This window comes from Patiria miniata, unplaced genomic scaffold (genome assembly GCF_015706575.1).
Source record: "Patiria miniata isolate m_02_andy unplaced genomic scaffold, ASM1570657v1 HiC_scaffold_1, whole genome shotgun sequence".
Taxonomy (NCBI): Eukaryota; Metazoa; Echinodermata; class Asteroidea; order Valvatida; family Asterinidae; genus Patiria; species Patiria miniata.
In genome coordinates, this window is record NW_024037047.1 from 511296 (window position 1) to 530832 (window position 19537).

At 40.6% G+C, this 19537-nt stretch overlaps 1 protein-coding gene across 1 annotated transcript in view; it reads right to left on the minus strand.

Annotated features, from left to right (window-relative positions):
- LOC119733783 (probable tubulin polyglutamylase TTLL1) overlaps positions 1–19537 on the minus strand; it is a 42982-nt gene that overhangs the window by 19977 nt on the left and 3468 nt on the right. Inside the window, exons 2-11 of the mRNA XM_038207185.1 lie at positions 19261–19326; positions 17933–18075; positions 16883–16987; positions 15097–15172; positions 14593–14727; positions 12810–12918; positions 9427–9507; positions 7340–7402; positions 5556–5642; positions 4713–4822 (exon numbers count right to left, since the gene is read on the minus strand). Of these exons, the coding sequence (XP_038063113.1) occupies positions 4713–4822; positions 5556–5642; positions 7340–7402; positions 9427–9507; positions 12810–12918; positions 14593–14727; positions 15097–15172; positions 16883–16987; positions 17933–18075; positions 19261–19326 (975 nt within the window). The remainder of the gene's footprint in view (positions 1–4712; positions 4823–5555; positions 5643–7339; positions 7403–9426; positions 9508–12809; positions 12919–14592; positions 14728–15096; positions 15173–16882; positions 16988–17932; positions 18076–19260; positions 19327–19537) is intronic.

The window sequence follows — 19537 nt, forward strand, 5'->3', positions numbered from 1 at the left end:
TTTAAGAATTCACGAGGCGCAAAGCGCCGAGTGAATTCGTAAATCAACAATCCACACTTGCAAGTGTATTCTTCGACTTAAAACCATTGAGAACAATTGAGCAAACAATTGAGCCAACAGAAGTATTGGTGAATGCTGCAACCTGACGCCACCTTTTTCTTCATATATCATCTCAATGAAGTCATTCGTTGCAAAAATGACGATAATACATAAATTTGGGACAGAGAAATGTTTCCAATTTTGTTAGGAAATACTTGAAATGACTCTTCATAGCCCTTGTACACAGGCGCGGAAGTGGCGTCAGGTTGCAACATTTTTTCCTGGCGTTTTTAGCATGTGTATCGCCACACCCGTACAACCAAGTCATTTTGTGTGTATAGGCTCCTTACGTCAAAATGGATAGTTCAGACGACGATTTCTTTCTGACTAAAAGTAGATTTTGCAGTGACGGCTGAGAATCTGACAGTGAAGATGCATTGGTATTATTAAGAAAGCAAATTTTCACGCAGACGGTCCTATTCAGCCTCATTATGGAGAACAATTGTCCGACGTGTCCAAAGTGTGGATTCGTAATTCCGAATCCACACTTTACTAAAGATTCGTAGTTCCGAATCCACACTTTGTGACCAGTGTAAGAGATTCGTAGATCCAAATCCACACTTTTAACAATAGTGTGACGTCATAGCAATGGTTTAAGTGTCAAGATGGCGCTTGTTCCACGATAATTACACAATTTCTCCGTTCTGTGATCTGAGCGTGACTATTCTGCTTGAAGGCGACGGTTCCGTTGTAGTGCAAGCAAATCACAGGTCGACCTGTGGGCTCACTTAAAATACTGTAGTAACTTATTTGGAAATAGATCATTCCATGAATTGGATGTTTAGGGTTTGGCTAGTACTGTACATGCCATCATTGCTAAGGATATGACGTCAATTGGTTCAAGCAAGCAACACCGTGCTGCAAACAGTTTTCACAGGTGACGATAACTGTGCAAAAATATGACTAGCAACGTCTAGCAAGCATCAACACTAGCAACAGAAATTTTTAAAAATGCACAAAATTGTATGACTCATCACAACTTTTCAAGTCAAAACAACCTTCTACCCCCAAAGCAACCTCTAGTGCATGTTATCACCAGCAATGCTGGGCAATTCTCAAGAGTTTTCAAGTGATTGATTAAAAACAAACTGTAAAGTTCGGATCTCCTACAGATATACACAATGAACCGGTCTACTCCCATTGTTTTGTTTGTTTGATATGGTTTGTGTATAGATCTACCGGACGTCATCAATTGACGTCAATTTTATTCAATATATATCAAAAGGGTGTTCTATAAAACACTTTTTTTCTACTCAAAAGTTTGCTAAATAGTCTCAACATTCCTATGCAAGAACAAACACTTACTGCGTGTTGACTTAGGCTTTTGTGTGTATGATTTGCACAAAATTTCTTGAGAACTTTGTTCTGGGAATTTATGAAGGAAATATACTATGAAGTCACCCAACCGTTTATATTTGCCTGTTTTAGACAATTTTAATTTGTACACCTCTTACATTTTAAAATTTAACTGGTATATCTGTATTTATGTAAAGCGCCTTGTGTGTCAATTTTTAATTGCCCGTTTGTCTCATTCTTATTGCCTAACTTGACAGTTTGGCTGTCTTTTATCAACCATATTATTTTATAGTTATTTTAAAGGTTCTTCTTGCATAAGTTTTATTTTATTCTTAAATTTTAACCTGTTCATTTTTATTTCTGTGAAGCGCCTTGAGGGTCAATTTTGACGGATTTGGCGCTATACAAGAATTAGATATTATTATATTATTATTATTATTAACTTAACAACAACAAATACCAGTTGCATGTTTTTTTGATTTTTTTAAAGGGTATACTTGTACATGTACCTGTACAAGTCAAACATCTTACAATGCCTTATACACAAGATTACATGTAACAGTTCTAAATTGGACCATGACGTAACTTTTGTAAATACCATCTCCCCTTGTTGCATGAAGCCAACATTGGATTTGGACTCCATACAAAGAAATCCCTTAGCTGTGAGGTGATGGCGTTGGGAGGGGGGGGGGGGGAGGAGTAAAGGGAAAGACATTTGTATCATTGGCCATTGTGCTCGCATACTCAAGCCCAAAACTTAAGCTGCCTACACAGCCATAAATACATGATATAACAAGACATTGCACTGTCATCAATTCCATTTTAAAGGGACATTACGGACTGGAATGTGCCTGTTGGGCTACAAAAAATTTCGCTACGCGGCAATCCGTGGTCCGATTTTTATGTTTTTGGTATCAAAAGATGCGCAAAGCTCGAGGCTAAAAAGTCATAACAGCTCGGGTTGCGAAAAAAATTAGGGCTGAAACGATACACCTGGGTCACGATACGATACGTATCATGATACAGTATGCCAACGATACGATACATATCACAATATATATTAAAACAACGTTCCAAAAAATCCTGATCCGAAATGATTAGTGCGTGAAATCAGCAGCGATTGCACTGGACCATGGAGGTAGAATTCTACCTCCATGACCGGACTAAGACTAACGTCACTTCACAATTGGGTTATTCTATAAATTTGGGGTCCACTTTTTTTCCCGTCCCTGTTACATCTGACATCTACGATTGTATAATTCTGATGCACTCCTTAATGCAGTCATCCTCCAAGAGTGATTATGAATAGCAAACTACCTACCCAACAAATAAACAATCATTTGAAGTCACTTTTAATGATGCTTGAATGGCAAATTACAAAGTACCAAGGTAACAGGGACGGGAAAAATGTCACACTTTGGACCCCAAATTTATAGAATGACCCAATTCCAAACCCCCAAAGCAGATACAAAGAAGGAAAACAAAACCTGAGTCAAAAATATTATATCTGTTCTCCAACAACACATGTGCAAACCAGTCCCAAAAAATAATAACAAATTTAGTGTTTAAGCAATTTTTTTTAACATTGTTCGAACGGTGTTAAAAAATTGTGGGTACATGAACGCGTCACTGGAACCCGGTGTGCAAAGAGTGGAACCGGGGCCGTGCTTCGCTCGTACCCCCCGCCCTACAAACAGGACGCTGGTCAGGGCTGACGACATTTGAGCTCTCATCGGATAGATTTGCGTGACCTGTGACGTAGAATGCGTCACACAAACTAGCTTCCGGTGCCCATCATGCATAGCGCGCGCTAGCTGCATGCGAAGGTCAATCTGTACTTCCTTCACAAGATTCTGTGAAGCTAATCAGCCCTTACCAGCGCCCTGTTTGCAGGGCGGGGGGTACGAGCGAAGGGCCGTGCAAGGAATGAACCCACGTCCCACTTCAAGTCATGACCGGCACGTAACGATGTAACAGAATTGTCTCATGACGGACGGACACGTACCACTAAAAATCCCCTCACCAATTTGTTTAATCGCATTGGTACATAGAACTGTGATCATTTTACAGACGGAAACTAACCGGTCACGTATGTAGGCCTATTTGCATTAAACAAGCAAAAATCAAGTAAGAACTAAGATGTATTTTATCGATCGTGTTCCGATGCCCGGAAAACAGCCTAGTTCCCTTTACTAATGCATGCAAATATAATTTACCCAAGATCGGTACCCATCTATCAGTGCAGTGAAAAGTGACAACAGAAGCCCTCAGTTGTCTGGATATATAAGCGACTCATGCACATTTAAGAGTGACCACACATCAGCTAGTATTATTAAAGTGCAGCGTGATCCCCTTTTTAATTTTTTTATTCTATTTATTGACAAAAAAACTAATAGGAAGATTGAAATCCCAACGCGTGTTCCATTTTGCAACAGACGTACTCAAATAATCGGGGTGCCTCGTAACAAATTTTCTTATTGGCTGAACGCCACACGGCGCAGTGAACCAGTCTTTCGGGTTCAGCTTCATTCTTCTGTTTATGATAGTTTAATAATAATAATAATAACGGAGTCTTATATAGCGCACGTATCTACCAACAATTAGGTACTCAAGGCGCTGGTTATTATGTCTATTATTAACGAAAGGTAAATAAAGTATATGAGAAATATGAGACCCATTATGTAGCACCTTATAAGGGTTGACAAGGTGCTGCGGCGCATATTGCAGCCACTGCCAGAAACACCAGGGCAAACCCCTTCTCTTAGCGATAAGTGTTACTGGGTTCTTTAATATGCATTACACAACACACGGGACCTACGGCTTTACGTCCCATCCGAAGCAATAATGGTAAAGTGCCTTGCTTAAGAGCACAAGCACCATGTTCCCACGGTCAGGATTCGAACTTATGTACATGTACCACGGCACACAAATCGAACACCGTAACCATTGGACGACAGCACCCCACAAAAGTTTACTCTAGTTTACACTAGCTGAGATAAACCCAGAAATAATTATAAGCCTGTCAATCAGGGGTAAAACATATTTGAATATCAAAGCACTTCACAGGTATTATTTTCCCTTGGCCAACATGAACCATCAACTCCTGAATCTTTGCCTCGCTCGGGTTCATGCGCCTGTAAGCAACCCGTTGTGTACTGTGTAGCATTTCTCTGTACCAACCACACACAATAACTAAATCTGGGTCAGGAGATGCGATTACGGAAAACTGTCTTGCTTGAGGACACAAGCATCATGATCCATTCTTATTTCTGCTACTTAACAATCGGACTGAGAACTCACAATTCTACTGTACTTACTCAGGTGGTTCGCCGTTCGGCACGACGATGTTGAGGGAGTCATTGATGAGGTTGTACTTCATGATGCGATCGTTGGCTGTCGTTGAGGTCAGCGAAGGTGAGGCATTGACCTAACACCAAAAGATAACACCAATGGTTGGAGCTTGATTCGAACCTTTAACTACTGGAATTGAGCAGCAGTGCTCTACCAACCTGCTACCTGTAATTTACCATTGACTGAAATAGAATTTAAAGGGACACTAGGTCCTGAAATCTCCGAAAATTGTATGTTTTGGATTGTTTACTTAGCCTATTTCAAACATCTGGTTGAAAGGAAACCAACCTAATGTCGTACCATTCCCAAGAAAAGACGAAAAGAAACCGCTTGTTTACACCGGACATGACAGAGTACGAATACGTTTTTCGTGTCGTTCTTAGTGTACGATATACACGTTGTGTGTCTCGGGAACAGCGCGCGGTGACCAATCACCAATGCAAACAAAAAATGGTTTCTTCAACGTCCGCAAAAGGCGAACACTTTACGAATGAAATCACAACTAGCATCCAAACAGCTTGAATTTATGGGGTCGCAAAAGTGGACCCCGAAATTCGTTCTCGCACGCATAATATAGGAATAACACAAAAACGCCCAGTTTTGAAAGGATAGTTGTGTGGATGTTTATGTCCTACTTTTAAATGTTATTTCGGAGTAGGGATTATTATAGGGATTAGCATGTTTAGACGTCCCACGGAGGCGGTTGAGGCAAGCTCGACATCTTTAACCCATCAGCCGTGCCTGTGTATATACATGTAAACAGCCAGTGCGTGTTTACGTCCTCCGACGCAAACTGGTCAATATCTTACCTCGATCAGCCAAGGCTTCAAGTTGTCATCGATGATGATGTCATAACCATAACACTCAAAACAATGTCTATCATTGGCCATCACATTCTAAAAAGAGAGCAAACATGAATATCCATTTTTTGTTAAGACCAATGCAATTACACCCCCCCCCCCAAAAAAAAATGGAACTCATTTATCTATAAGGCCAAAAAAAAAAAGTCTCCGGTTTCTGGTATGGAGCTGGCCCAAAAAGTGGTGCGACGACGCGGCTTTTTATTTTTTTTACCTATTTTTTTGCTTCATATGTGTGCTGATGACTGCAAATGGTGCCCGACTAAACTTAGTGCAAATATATGGGTGTCCAGAGAGGCCACATAAAACTTATTCTCGACCATAACCCAATCTAAAAACACGTTAAAATTGTGCAGCAGCAGGATTCCAGTCAAACCAGTGAGTTTGGCGGTTTGAGACATCATCTTTCATTGAAAAAAAAACGTTTTCATTTTGCCGACGCGCATGGCTACGGCGACGCGCGCGCATACCAGAAACCGGAGACTTTTTTTTTTTGGCCTAAACTATAATTATAGGAATCTCTGTGTGTCTGTCGTGCTGTCTGTCTGTACGTCGATTATCTCCAGAGCCTGGCACTGAAAGAAGTTGAAAATCGGCGGGTGTATTGCTCGGGACCACAGAATGTGCAGTGCTAAGTTTGAAGTGGTTTGGATGAGCGGTTCTCGAAAAAAGCTGCAAAAAAGCAGCATTTTCTGAGGCAAATGTGGCAGTATGATAGCCTAGACCACCATGCGCTGCCGTCCTTTTCAATTGTTTACGTCATGTTCGAGCTAAAGCGCGTGCACAATATGACGCAAACAATGGATTAAGGACGGGCACATGTATTGAAGGGCGATACCATTGTCCAGTATGGGTGAATAGCACTGCATACAATGTTTCCGTATGTACACGTACGTGAGCGGCTGCACGGGTACATGCATTTTGCAGTGGACTGAGCAACCTTCACCGTAGGCGGTCGATTAAGCAACCCTTACTGTAGGGCGATACCATTGTCTATCAGGGGTAAATATCAGTGCCGGAGGATGGCAATATGTACAAAGTGTGCGTTCAACCTGTGAATGTGCGTTCAACCTGTGAAAACAGCACCATTGAATCGTGTGCACTGTTTGCATGAGCAGTTTTAAACTGCCCCTTTCGAACAGGCGCATTTTCGCCGGGCCCTGCACTAGTGACACACAATTACCATAGAGCTATATTAAATTACTAGAGCGTTAACTCGTCATTCTGCATGCGGAGACGCTTTGAAGCCGTCCTGGGCACAGACATTTTGAATTCATGTGCGTGTTTGTTGAACATAATGAAATTAGATAGATTGAATTTTGAAAGCGTACTCTACATGCAACGCGCAAGCATGCGCGCAAGTTGAACATACGCAGACAACTTAAGCGCGTCATTGACGATTAAAAAAAAAAACATGACGGCAAAAAGCATCTGCAGCGAATACGCGCACGCGCGTTGCGCTGTTTGCGTAGAGCAAAATGACACGCTCATTTGCTGATCGTGCGTTTCGGTTGTGGGCGTATTGGCTTCGATAACGCATCAGTATGGAATACAAATGCAGATATGCAAATAGCCGTTCAAAGGCCATACAAAATGTTTAGGTCTCCATAGGTTTGTGCACAAACATGGATGCGCCCAGCAGGCATTACTTTGTACACGAAGTTAGCACTCTAGTAATTTAATATAGCTCTACGACAATTACACAATTTTAAAAGCGAACAATTGGAACTTACTGCCATTGCCTTGAGTGAGTGTACGATGACCCAGTTCATCTCATCGAAAAGCTTGTCTGTCACCTGCAACCAGAAGACAGTTCAAAGATATAGTCCATCATTTGTAATTTGTGCATTTTGTTCGTTTGAAGCAACAAAAGTGTTCAAAATCTAAAGAAGGGTGCTGAACAACTAACCTGATGAAAGTTTCAGCTCAGCTTTAGCTGTATATTCCGAGAAAAACAGCATTCTAGGATCTCGATTTCAAATCAAAAGTTGCTGAATCCTGTTTTGAATTGGGCCTGAATTCAGCGTCTGAGACACGTTCTCACTGAGCCGATTGCAGCGACGCGATGTCACGCACTGATCCGACGAATTATAGCAACGGCGCGCGTGTTGTGCGTCGTACCAATGCTTGCGGGCGCTTTGCTGCAAAACAAAACGAACTACTAATTTAAATTTCCTACGGTGCGTCTTAAGAAGCACCGTTGGAAAGGCCTTCTTTTGTTGATTTCTTCAAAATGACAGCTTGCCAGAAAGAATAATTTCACAGGGAGTTTAGTCCCCTTACTATCTTTCAACCAAGTATGTTTTTCAACAAGAATTACGCCAGTTACTTTTTGGATAGCTGCAAATGATGGACTCCAGCTTTAAACCACAGGTGGAAATACTAATTCACTGTATAGAATTCCATATGTCATTTTATAAAGTGCCTGAATAAATCCCCGTCATCTGATTGGTGGGTTGCTGGTCACATGTCATTGAATTATTCGTCCCAACGCAAGGCGCGGGCGTGGCCGCACCGCAAAAATAGAAGTTCTATTTCATGGTAAATAGGAGTGGCATTGCACGGTCACACGAATGGTGGCTCTGATCAATCAGATGACGAGGATTTATTCAGGTGTTGTATAAAACAAGGAATGAATGTTACACATGCATGCAATGGAAAGAATAATTTCATTCGGTGACAGATGAAATGTTGCATTCGCCGCATGGAGTGGAACATGAAATTATGTGTACTCTTACCATTGCACTCATAAACATTCATTATTTGCATAGTATGGTTGGAGGATCAGGATTCAGGAATGTTACAAGCAAAAGGCTCTGGTCAATTAGATTTGAAGTATTACTTCGTTGAGTTCTATCCTGAGGTGTTTTCCGGCCTGTGCGACAACAGACAAATCTACAATGACCAAGACTGCACAACCAAATGTCCAATAAAACCAAATGTCCAATAACAGTCCTATAAATTATGCTTGCACTTGGGTATGACTCCCAGTGAAATTATTCCTTCTGGCATGCTGTCATTTTGAAGAAAACAAACGATCCTTCGTGGCTTTAAGTGCCTTTTACCAATTTACCACAAATGAGAAATCCTTGGTTTCATGGCCACAAATATCGACAATGTTTTCACGAAGTGACAAAAACCTGGAAAATTGATAATTTTTCGATTTTTGAGTTTTTCTGGCCAATATATTGCACTTGACAAAAAGAAGAATTTGACCAAGTTTCAAAGCGAAATATTGTTTACTTCTGTAATTATTGTAAACAAACATTTGACAAAAAGCCTGAAATCCTTGTTTTTCTCTTTTCACGAAGTGACAAAAACCTAGTTAGCAGGGCCAGAGGGATAATTCATTTCTCTACGCACGCGTTAGGATGGGAGTAGGCGCGCGTCGCGAGCAATGTCGATACAAAAACAGACGCGCCCGCGCTGCAGTGACGTATGACGCGCAATGTAACAATTTCTTGGAACGTTTTATTGTTTTCACAAAGTGACGAAGAGTGTGTACAACATAATGGGGAAAAATAGTGAGGCCTCTGTGTTTTACTGTTTTCACGAAGTGAAGAATATCTTTATTAATGAATTACTGTTTAATTAAGAGAGATTTTTAACAAACAACTTTGAATTAGCAAAGAACAAAGCATACGTTGCATGACAATGCAAATAAAACACCCAAATCTATAACTACATACTAATCGAAAATGCATTTTGAAAAAAGGGCTAACTCCAAATGCGATTATCTCGGGTTGAGCCTTTTGCAGGATATTGAGGTTTTTGTCACTTCGTGAAAACACCGTCGATATGTTCTAATCACACTTGTTACCTCCTTGCCTCGCGTTCCTTCCAAGTACACCCTGAGATTATGTACAGTCCACTTCCCACCGTGCTGAGAATTATACTCCTCCTGTGAAAGGAAACAAACGTGAATCAAGTCAAGGTTTGTGTACATAGCATACATGTGTACAACTGTCAGAGGTAATAAAGCAGTACAGGGTGCGTAAATAAAAGGAAACCCAAATGTCGGGACCATTGTTTTAGTGAAGTTCTGCATGTAGCATTTTCAAAATCTAGGATATGAAAGCCCAATGCTTAAGCTTTCTTTTAGTACAAGAATCATTCAAATCACTCATGTACTTTTCAAGTTACGGAATTTTACACACAACCACCATTTTAAGGTTCTGTCCACGGATCACAAAAAAGTTCAGTGTTCTTTCAGCAAAATGAAAACAAATCACATAGGGATGTGTGTGAATGGTTTTCATTTTGCTGAAAGAACGCACACCTTTTTTTTTGATATGTGGACAGAACCTTCAAATGGTGGTTGTGTTTATAATTCCGTAACTTGAAAAGTACATGAGTGATTCGAATGATGCTTGAAATAAAAGAAAGCTTATGAATTGGGCTTTCATATCTTAGATTTTGAAGGTGCTACATTCAAAACTTGTACATTTTACCATAACACCATAAAACAATAGTCCCGACATTAGAGTTTCGTTTTTTTTGTCACCCTGTACACATTGCAACTGGGGTTGTCAACTTTGTTTTTGTCAATTGTTTTGTTTAGTATCTGGGCTGTGTACATGTTGTGTGATTGAGCCCATGATTGCCAAAAACAATGCATTGGATGTTACCTCCAAACTGCTTTACTGTTGATTTTTAATGTTGGGTTTTTGCTTCAATGACATAATGTTTCTACGAGAACTATTTATTCATATGATGCAATTTTGCGTCGGGGTGACGTAAATTAAATTAGGTTTTGCCCTTCACCAACGTAGAAACACTGTATACTCAGTGTGTTACCTCCCGAGTGAAAGTTGGCAAAAAAAATAATTCGGGAGGTAACACACTGAGTATACAGTGTTTAAACGTCGGTGAAGGGCAAAACCTAATTCGATTTTATACATCACCCCGACGCAACTTATGAATATCTTATGAATAGTTAATGTGGTACCCGCTGCTATGTACATCAGATTTGAACCAGCCAACCGATCCTGTTAGCTCGGTGGTCGAGTGGTAAGGCATCTGCACTAGAAAGCAGGAGGTCGTGGGTTTGAGTCCCACCCAAGTGATTTTTCCAACTTTCACTCGGGAGGTAACACACTGAGTATACAGCGTTTTAAATACGTCGGTGAAGGGCAAAACCTAATATGAAGAACTATATACTCAGTACAAGTGCTGTCTGAGGGCTTGCAAGAAAAATTCACAACCTTACTCAAGTGGGACTCGAACCCACGACCTCCTGCTTACTAGTGCAGACGTCTTACCACTCCACCACCGAGCTTGCCGGGGTCAGCTGGCACGAATCTGATATAGCAGCAGTTACCGCAATCAATATCTTGGAGACCAAAGACAAGTTCGTTTAGAACTTACAGCAGGACTGTTCTTATCAGAACAAAAAACTACTTAGCAAAGTTGATAATAAGCAGGACAAGTTCTTTTCAGAACTAATATCTTCTAAGCAGTACCGTAATTTTCGGAATATAAGCCGCGGCTTATACGTTGAATTTGCCCATGAAAATTGTTACTGCGGCTTATACACAGGGCGGCTTATACGCCGAGACTTGAAGAATAAAAATGACATTTACATGTGTATTTAATGTACTGGTACAAGAAGAGATGTGTTGCTGAAATGATTATCAATTAAGAAAGTCATTAACAAACCGAAAGCACGTCCCACAAAAAGGTACAGAGCGGTAAAAAGTACGGCTAGTGAAAGCTGTCCCTTGGACATCGACAACCGGCCGTACGTGATGCTGCATATGCTGCATGCATGCTGCATGGATTCCCATGGACCACACCATTTGTGGTAATAAAGGGGTGTACTTTCTTGGGAACAATAATTACCAATATTTCCCCTGTTTAAAAAAAGGAAAAAGACAACTACTACTTTTTATGGAGTTGGAAACATATCTTTATTTGATAATCAGTTGTTCAACGTCACAATATAATTTTTTTTCTTGAAAGGTATTCAAGAAACGATGTAAAACTCAAAACAGGGGTGAAATCACCCCTTACGAAATTAATGGATTCGTCCATAAAAGTCTCAGCATCGTGTTGACTGTTTTCGAAGAAAGTTACGATCCAAACTTGAATTTTTGACGTTACTACTCGTTAGTAATCACAACAATTTGATAAGTTTTGCTGTAAAAACGGACTTGTTTATCCTTTAGGACAAAACAACTCAGCGTTTGTTGCCACAAAGCAGGATTTGTAGCGCTCCAGTCAGACGCCACATGGTGGGTTGCATACTCTCTCAAGTGTCAAGTGCTGGGGGAAAATAATGTCATTCGCCGGCACAGGCTCACGAGCCAGCCGGCAGGAATTCCCGTTTTTTATTTCTCATCATCAATTTCCATATTTGTTTGTAAGAGTAATCGACTGTAAATGATTTGACATAACTTTTGTGGCCCTTTTATAGCTTTCGTAGTGTAAATGGAACTGGTTCAGAGCATTTTGACTAGAATTTGGAGGCCTTACAAAATTGAACCGCTGCGGTTGGTGCGGCTTATACGCCGATGCGGCTTATACGCCGACTTCAAATCTTAATTTGCAGATTTTTGCGTGCTGCGGCTTATACGCCGCGCGGCTTATATTCCGAAAATTACGGTAGTTATTACCACATGGTGTTACCGCAAACCGAAACGATACCGATAATCAATATCTTGTTTGGCAGAACCCACAATATAGAGTTCCCAATGCAAAAACTCCATCATACAAGACACATGTTGCTGTTTGTGCATAACTTTCCATACACGTAGGCCAACGTACTAAGTATAATCTGAGGAAGTGCAGAACAAACCGTGCTTACAAACAAGAAAGTTGTTCACTCAAAGAGCAATTTTGAGAGAAAGTGCTCATTTGGGCTTGAACAACGCGTTTATCATTTGTTTATCATGAAATGATAAGGGTGTCTCCAAAGGGCAGTCAAAGAAAAAACAATTCTGAGGAAAGTACATCATTCTGAGGAAACTAAATCGATAGTCATCATTCCAGTCACATTTTTCTAGGATTGCTATGTGTTTAATTCTGAACCTGAAATTTATGCGAAGATTTTTTTCTGAGGAAAATTAAATCATTCTGAGGAAACTAAATAGATAGTCATCATTCCAGTCACATGTTTCAAGGATTGCTATGTGTTTAATTCTGAACCTGAAATTTGTGCAAAATCTGGCCAAACGTACACCTTTAAAATGGCTCCAAACTCACCCCGTGCTTCTGAATGGAGACGTTGGTCAGATGAATGAACATGTTATCCAGCTCGTTAACATTGGCGCTGTATTTGACTGTGCAGAACCGACAAAAGCCAAGCTTATAGCTGAAAATGCAAAACAAACAAATAAATTTCCAAGATCTTTGAGGTGAAAAGGGCAAAGTAAATTTTACTCCCAATATAATAAATTTCTGTATTCTTACTGCCTAAACAGTGTAAGAAAGCCACCCCAATCCACAAAAATCAAACAATCTGCATTCATAAATACCTGATAGTTTAACCCTGCGCCGAGTGACCTGCAAACCCTGGGTACCGTACGCAGGTGACCAAATTTTTTGAAAAAAAAAAAAAAATTGAGGGCCAATGACGTTCACCTTCCATCTAATCCTCATTCAACCCTTGCCAAATCAGCTGGTTCAATGAACTTTGCAGCCAGGGTTTCACCCGAGCGGTGTCAACAACCTTGGGACCAGGCCTCCTGCCAAGTCTCATTGAAACATATACAAACACCTGTAACTTGACACAGCCATCTCCCTTCATAGCTGCATACCGCAGCCGCCAGTCAATTATCTTTCAAGTGCACTGTCTGGCAACTGTCTGGACACTGTCTGGCACGTGGCTTTTTGTTGTTTTGACATGGATAGGGTCTTGCGTAGTGGGGGAAGTACCTGCGTCCCAAAGGTACGCAGTTGGCGACTTCGGATAAACATTTCTTGTAAACGCTGCGCAGGGTTAACAATTACTATTGGTTGAGAGCCCGTTACGTGGATGGCCTTCAACCTTACCGCCGGTAAAACACGGGTCAGTAATGTTTAAAACTGGTCAGGAGCACCCGCGCTCTACGCCACATGCGCACAGTACGCCCTGCGTGCTCCGCCGGCTTGATAGCCACTGATATGATCTCCATACAAGGAGAGGTGTGCATGCCGTAGAAAAGCCCTGAAACTTGTTGGAAGTATGTCAACTTTTGAACTTTTTTGGGTTATTAACCGAAACGGTATTCATGAATGGGGATAACAGTGTAATAGAGCAGCTACATGTATAGACGTGATGTTTAAAATCGGGTAAAGGACTGGTTGCCAATAATGGCTTTTGCTGTAATTTTGTAAGGCAAGGGAACCAGTCTAGCTGGCCTGCACCTGTTCATGAACATGTAACCAATAGCAAACAAAATTTGGACTGGAAAAAGGTAAATTTGGAGCAGTAAGTGAAAAATAGTTAGGTTTTTCCAACGCTGGTCGGCCGACCACCGTTGGAAATGTTTACAAAAATACCGTTTTCTTAAAAATGACTTCACACCAGGTGTCATAATTTTACAAGATGCTTGAGACTGTCATTTACCAACATCCTAGTAAGGTTTTTCGTAAAAACCTGGTAGTTTTATTTTTCGATGTTTGCAAATGTTGTATATTCCCTTTTAATTTTCCATCATCTATTACATTGATCCATTTTATCTTTTGTGGAGTCAGGGAACCAGACTACTTGAACATTTTTGTTTTTCTTGGTTTTTCCAACCTTTTCGAACACAAAACTTAAAAAATGTCAGTGTAACAATATTTGATCTATTATACTATTACCTCTCAAATAGTTCATTTCTGAAAATTACAGCAGAAGCCAATGATGTACATTCCCTTTAATATGTTGACACATTGTAGGGTGTACTTCAAGACTCATGTAAAGTAGTTGCTTAGAGTACAGTTCTATATCCAACAAAACCCTACAGAATCTGGGAAGGGATTTGAAGGATTTGGGTCGCTAGAGATGACAACAAATACTCACATATAAGACTTGAGAGGCCGGTATGATGTCACCAACACGTAGATGCGAAGATCAAATTTCTTGCCTCCAATCAGCAGAGGGTTGTCGATGTATTTGGAGATGACGTAGGCATCCTTCGCTGAAGGAGCTTGGAATCTATTGACAAAAAACGAAGTGCTTATATAGCACTTTATAGTCAAAAGGTCTCAAAACGCTTCACAACTATTATCCCTGTTCATCAGGCCATGAGACCAGTTTTTGCAGCAGCTCGAGATCAGGGCATTCTGGTCTCTACCTTCACAGGTACCCAATCATACTCCTAGGTGGAGAGAGGCAATTGTAGTAAAGCGTCTTGCCCAAGAACACAAGCACCGTCTTCCCCGTCAGGGTTCAAATCCACATACAGGTACACTGACGTACGTCAAACATTGTAACTACTAGACCACATAATTTTAAGAGATAAAAATCAGTTGGTTTGCTGTTAGTGTAGTATTGTGGTTGCCATGGTAATGATGGAACACTTACGAAGATGTGCGGCTGTCTCGTGACCATTTCTTCAGCTGCGATAACTTGTTGATCAGGAAGATGCCTATACCACGAGCTGAAATCAAGTAATGATAATGTTATTATCATATTCAATTCAATCAGTATCACTGTCGTTCTTGTCATAATCACTATATTGTCATTTAAATCACCATTATTGCCATCATCATGATTAACACTATATAATTATATAATATTGGATGGCTTTGAGGTGGATACAAGAATATATTGCACGAGCAGTGACAATATTGCAAGAGTCGAAGACGAGTGCAATATTGTCATAGCGAGTGCAATATATTCTTGTATCCACTGAAAACAAGCCATCCAATGTAATTATTATTTATATCAGGCTGACTTGATCCGCAAGAAGCACAATTGAATATACTGTCTTTATTACATCTTTTTCGTTTACATCAAACGTTTTGAAGCTGCCACTGTAATTTTTGACAAATTACAGTGTGCGTATACCTGGCCTTTTGCGCGCTACGTGCGCGCTGCATACGCGCAGCGTGTTCCGTGTTCGACAGTATGCGCCCGCTACGCTCTGCTGAGTGGTTGACATCTGTGACTTTCTATGCTCTTGACCAAGCGGGAACCAGCGAAAATGCCCGGATGACTGCAAAAATAATGTTATTGCAGTCCACCGGGTACTTGATTATTGCAGTCATCCGGGAACTTTTTACAATACGCTGATTTATTTTTACCGCCGGAAGCCTGATATAAATAATAATCCCCATTATTGCCCTCATCATGATTAAAAACATAACAATTAGCACCATTATCAACGTTATCCATATTTTCATCATCATATCAGAGTTGATGTCAAGTCTTCAAAAGTGAGATCACAAGTCAAATAATCACCAAGTCAAGTTGCAAGCTATTGCCATTTGAATACACTGTGACACAAACATTTGCCATTGTTCATTCACCTGTTACTTGCAATTTGGTTTGTGATAGGACCTGCGATCTGTCTGATAATACATGCATGTCTTAACTATAACTCGACTACATAACAACCATCTATCTTTAAGAAGTCAGGTTGGGGTAGCAGTATTTTCCTCGCCTTCCACCGCTGTGACCTGGGTTCGATTCCTGCCTGGGCCAATATGTGGATTGGGTTTTCAGTTCCTACCTGATTCCGTGGGTTTTCCTCAGAATATTCTACTGGGGTTTTCCTCCCACGTCTACAACTATAATTTCTTCACATTGTCTTCTCTTTACTGGGCCCCATGGGAGATCAGTGGATTCCACTGAATGGGCTACCCAGTTAAAACAAGGAAAAAAAAACCATTTAAAGGAAAAAAAAACCAAATAGTCGGTCTCTGGTCAGACCGAAGTTCTGGAATTGATGCGGCAACGCGGTTTTGTTTGTTTTTTTTCTTTTTTTCTTTTTTTTTCTTCAAGCTTGAATTGTACAGACAAGGTGGGTACTATTTTGCTTGTTTGTGTCCTCATTATACATTGGTGTCCTGCATAATTTGCCTTGGTGCCCTTTATCATTTGCCTTGGTGCAATTTCCCCATTCCTTGGTGCTCCTTGGTACAAACATTTGAGGAGGTGCGGAAATAGAGGGTGCTGTTGTAGCTTCCGTGTTAATTTGAAGGAAAAAAAAGGTTGACGCGTATGATTAAAATCGACGCGCGCGCTGACCAGAGACCGAGTAATTTTTTTTTAGCCTAATAGATGAATAAATATTTCATCTCATCATTTCCACTCCTTGATAAATTTCAACCATCAAGAGATCCCAGACATATTGCCCGTGTCTCACCTTTTCCAGTGGGTTTCATGATCCACGTGCTGGAGGGATTTTTCCGAAACTCCTCAACAAAGAGATTGTAATCAGCTGGCAGCAGGAATGTGACCGGTATGAAATCTGAAAGAGAGACAATTTAAAAAAAAAAAAAAAAAAAATCACTGAAAAAAGCTAGTTACATGTACAACAATCTGATTTTTGACAATAAATCAGTTAACACTCCTACAATGGGATCCGTGCACAAGTACCCCATCAACAGCAAGAAACGGAGAGTTGGGGGAGACCTACATGTAGACTGGTTCCTGGTCCATCCACTGTGTATTTCGAATGTATCCAAAGTTATTGGAGGCGGGGATTAGTCTTGGAGACCATTGCAAGTTGAATTTGAATACATGTATTCGCGCGCCGACGACGCCCGACGCTCACGCGAAGATGCGGTGGCTATAGCTTTTGCACATTCAGGAAGTCGTGCATACTTCGCACGCGAACCAGTACATTACAGTTCGCGCATGCTGTGAGTCCCATCCACAGAGCTCTCAAAAGACGTAAAAACGAGCCCTCTTTTGTTGTCACACAGAGCCCATAGTCACAGATGGTCAAAATGTCCATCCACTTCCCCTGCTATACTTTTATACACAGGCTAATCACATGACAAGTATTTATGCTGGAACAACATGTAAAAACGCTGTTCATTTTCAACCTTCAAAGTGCGGCACGCAGAAATCTGTCATGCATAGAACCCATAGGTCACAGGGACTGGCCGAGTACCAGCTGATGTCAATAGCTGGCTCGCTGTCATTTAACGGAAGTAGAATATGAGAAAAACTGTTTGTTCTCAGCGATAGTTAGGTCCTAACCATCGTAAGTACTGATACAAAATTCCTCTTTTCTTGAGAATGACATCATATCAGGCTCAACGATTTCGAGGGATGTTTAACACTACTATTTAGTAACAACAAAGTGGGCTTTTTCATAATATTCTGGCAGTTTCATTCTTGAGTGTATGCAAATGATCCTATATGCCTTTGAAATATCTTCAAAGAACTGTTGTAATATTACATGTACCAAGATGAATGTATTTGCCGTTTTCATCCTTTTCTGCTAGTGGGCTGCCCTCTTTATCCAACTCCTTGCGATATCTCTTGATGTTCTTGACCATTAAATCTTTCCTCGTCAACTCATAGTGGTTGGGAAAGTGATTGATGACCCTAAAACGAGAAAAAAATATCAGGAGAAGTCATTTATTTGCATAAAATTAAAAACTGTTGCCTCTTTTTAATTTTTTTTTGGGGGGGGGGGGGGAGATCATGCATTTGTTAAATATAATGGGTTGCACGAATGACAGGCAACTAGCCATGCAGATAGACTTTCCCAAAGTTCGACGCAAGCTCAGCGAGGGCGCGATTATCACAACCCATGACGTCAAGCAGCATGACGTTTTTGTAAAAAATGGCAGCAGAAATTGTCTGAATTCAAACCGAAATGATAAGATAACTAGACCTCTGAAGGTAATGAATTCCACAGCTTTCTGCTATTAAGCAGTTATACAGGGTGTTCCAAAAAAAAAGAAACCGAGCTTATTTTGTTGATTTCTCGGGTATGACTAATTATTTCGGAAAATGGTAACCACCATCTTTTACATAACCATGTCTTCTTTTTCTTGACACCATGAACTCCATTTTACCATCACGGATGACTGAGCACCAAGTGGTGTAACTGACATGTCAGAAATGGCCTTGTGCCACATGCACCACAAGACGATTTGACAGTTTTCAGCATGTTAAAAATAACAAAATCCAGGACGTACATTATCAAAGTCATTAATCAATTGCTAAAACATATCAAGTTTGATCCCTTTCCCCGTTAATCCCACTGTCCTGGCCTTCAACATGCCCCCCATTCCTTTCAACGCAAATCTCTGCCCTGGTTCTCATTGCTGTGAACAAATTCCCGATAATGTCTCTCTCTGATTAACTGTCAATTGGTCTTATGATGCATGTGGTGCAAGGCCATTTTTGGCATGTCAGTTACATCACTTGGTGCTCAGTCATCCATGACGGTAAAATGGAGTTCGCGGAACGTACCATTTTACTAAATAATTAGTCATACCCGAGAAATCAACAAAATAAGCTCGGTTTCCTTTTTTTTTAAACGCCCTGTAGAATACTTGGGGTGATTATAAAGTGATAAAATAATTTCGATCTTGGTTTGATTTTTTGCTCTTAGCAACGGGGGGTGTCCATGCATAGGGTACATGTAGCAGTGTGGCTGAACATACAAGGTACGGAGATTAGTCCAGTATTTCAGCCACATTTATGGGGCTATAGGTACACGTGAATTTGGACTGATGAGATTTGAGTTGCATGCTCTGTATGTATGCCAACTTTACTTACTGATCATCTTGCAGCCTGTAGCCAGTGTCAACATTGAAAATATTCCGAGTTGTCTGCACATTGCTCCTGTAAAAAAATACAAAAATCATCAATTGAAATTGTGAGTGGCTTACACAGGGTCAAGCTGTCTGTAATCCTTACTATAATTTCAAGAATGTGATGTGTGTGTCCGTCTGTCTGTCTGTACGTTGATTATCTCCAGAACCGGACTACGTATGAAGTTGTAAATCGGCGGGTGTATTGCTCCGGACCACAGAATGTGCAGTATCAACTTTGA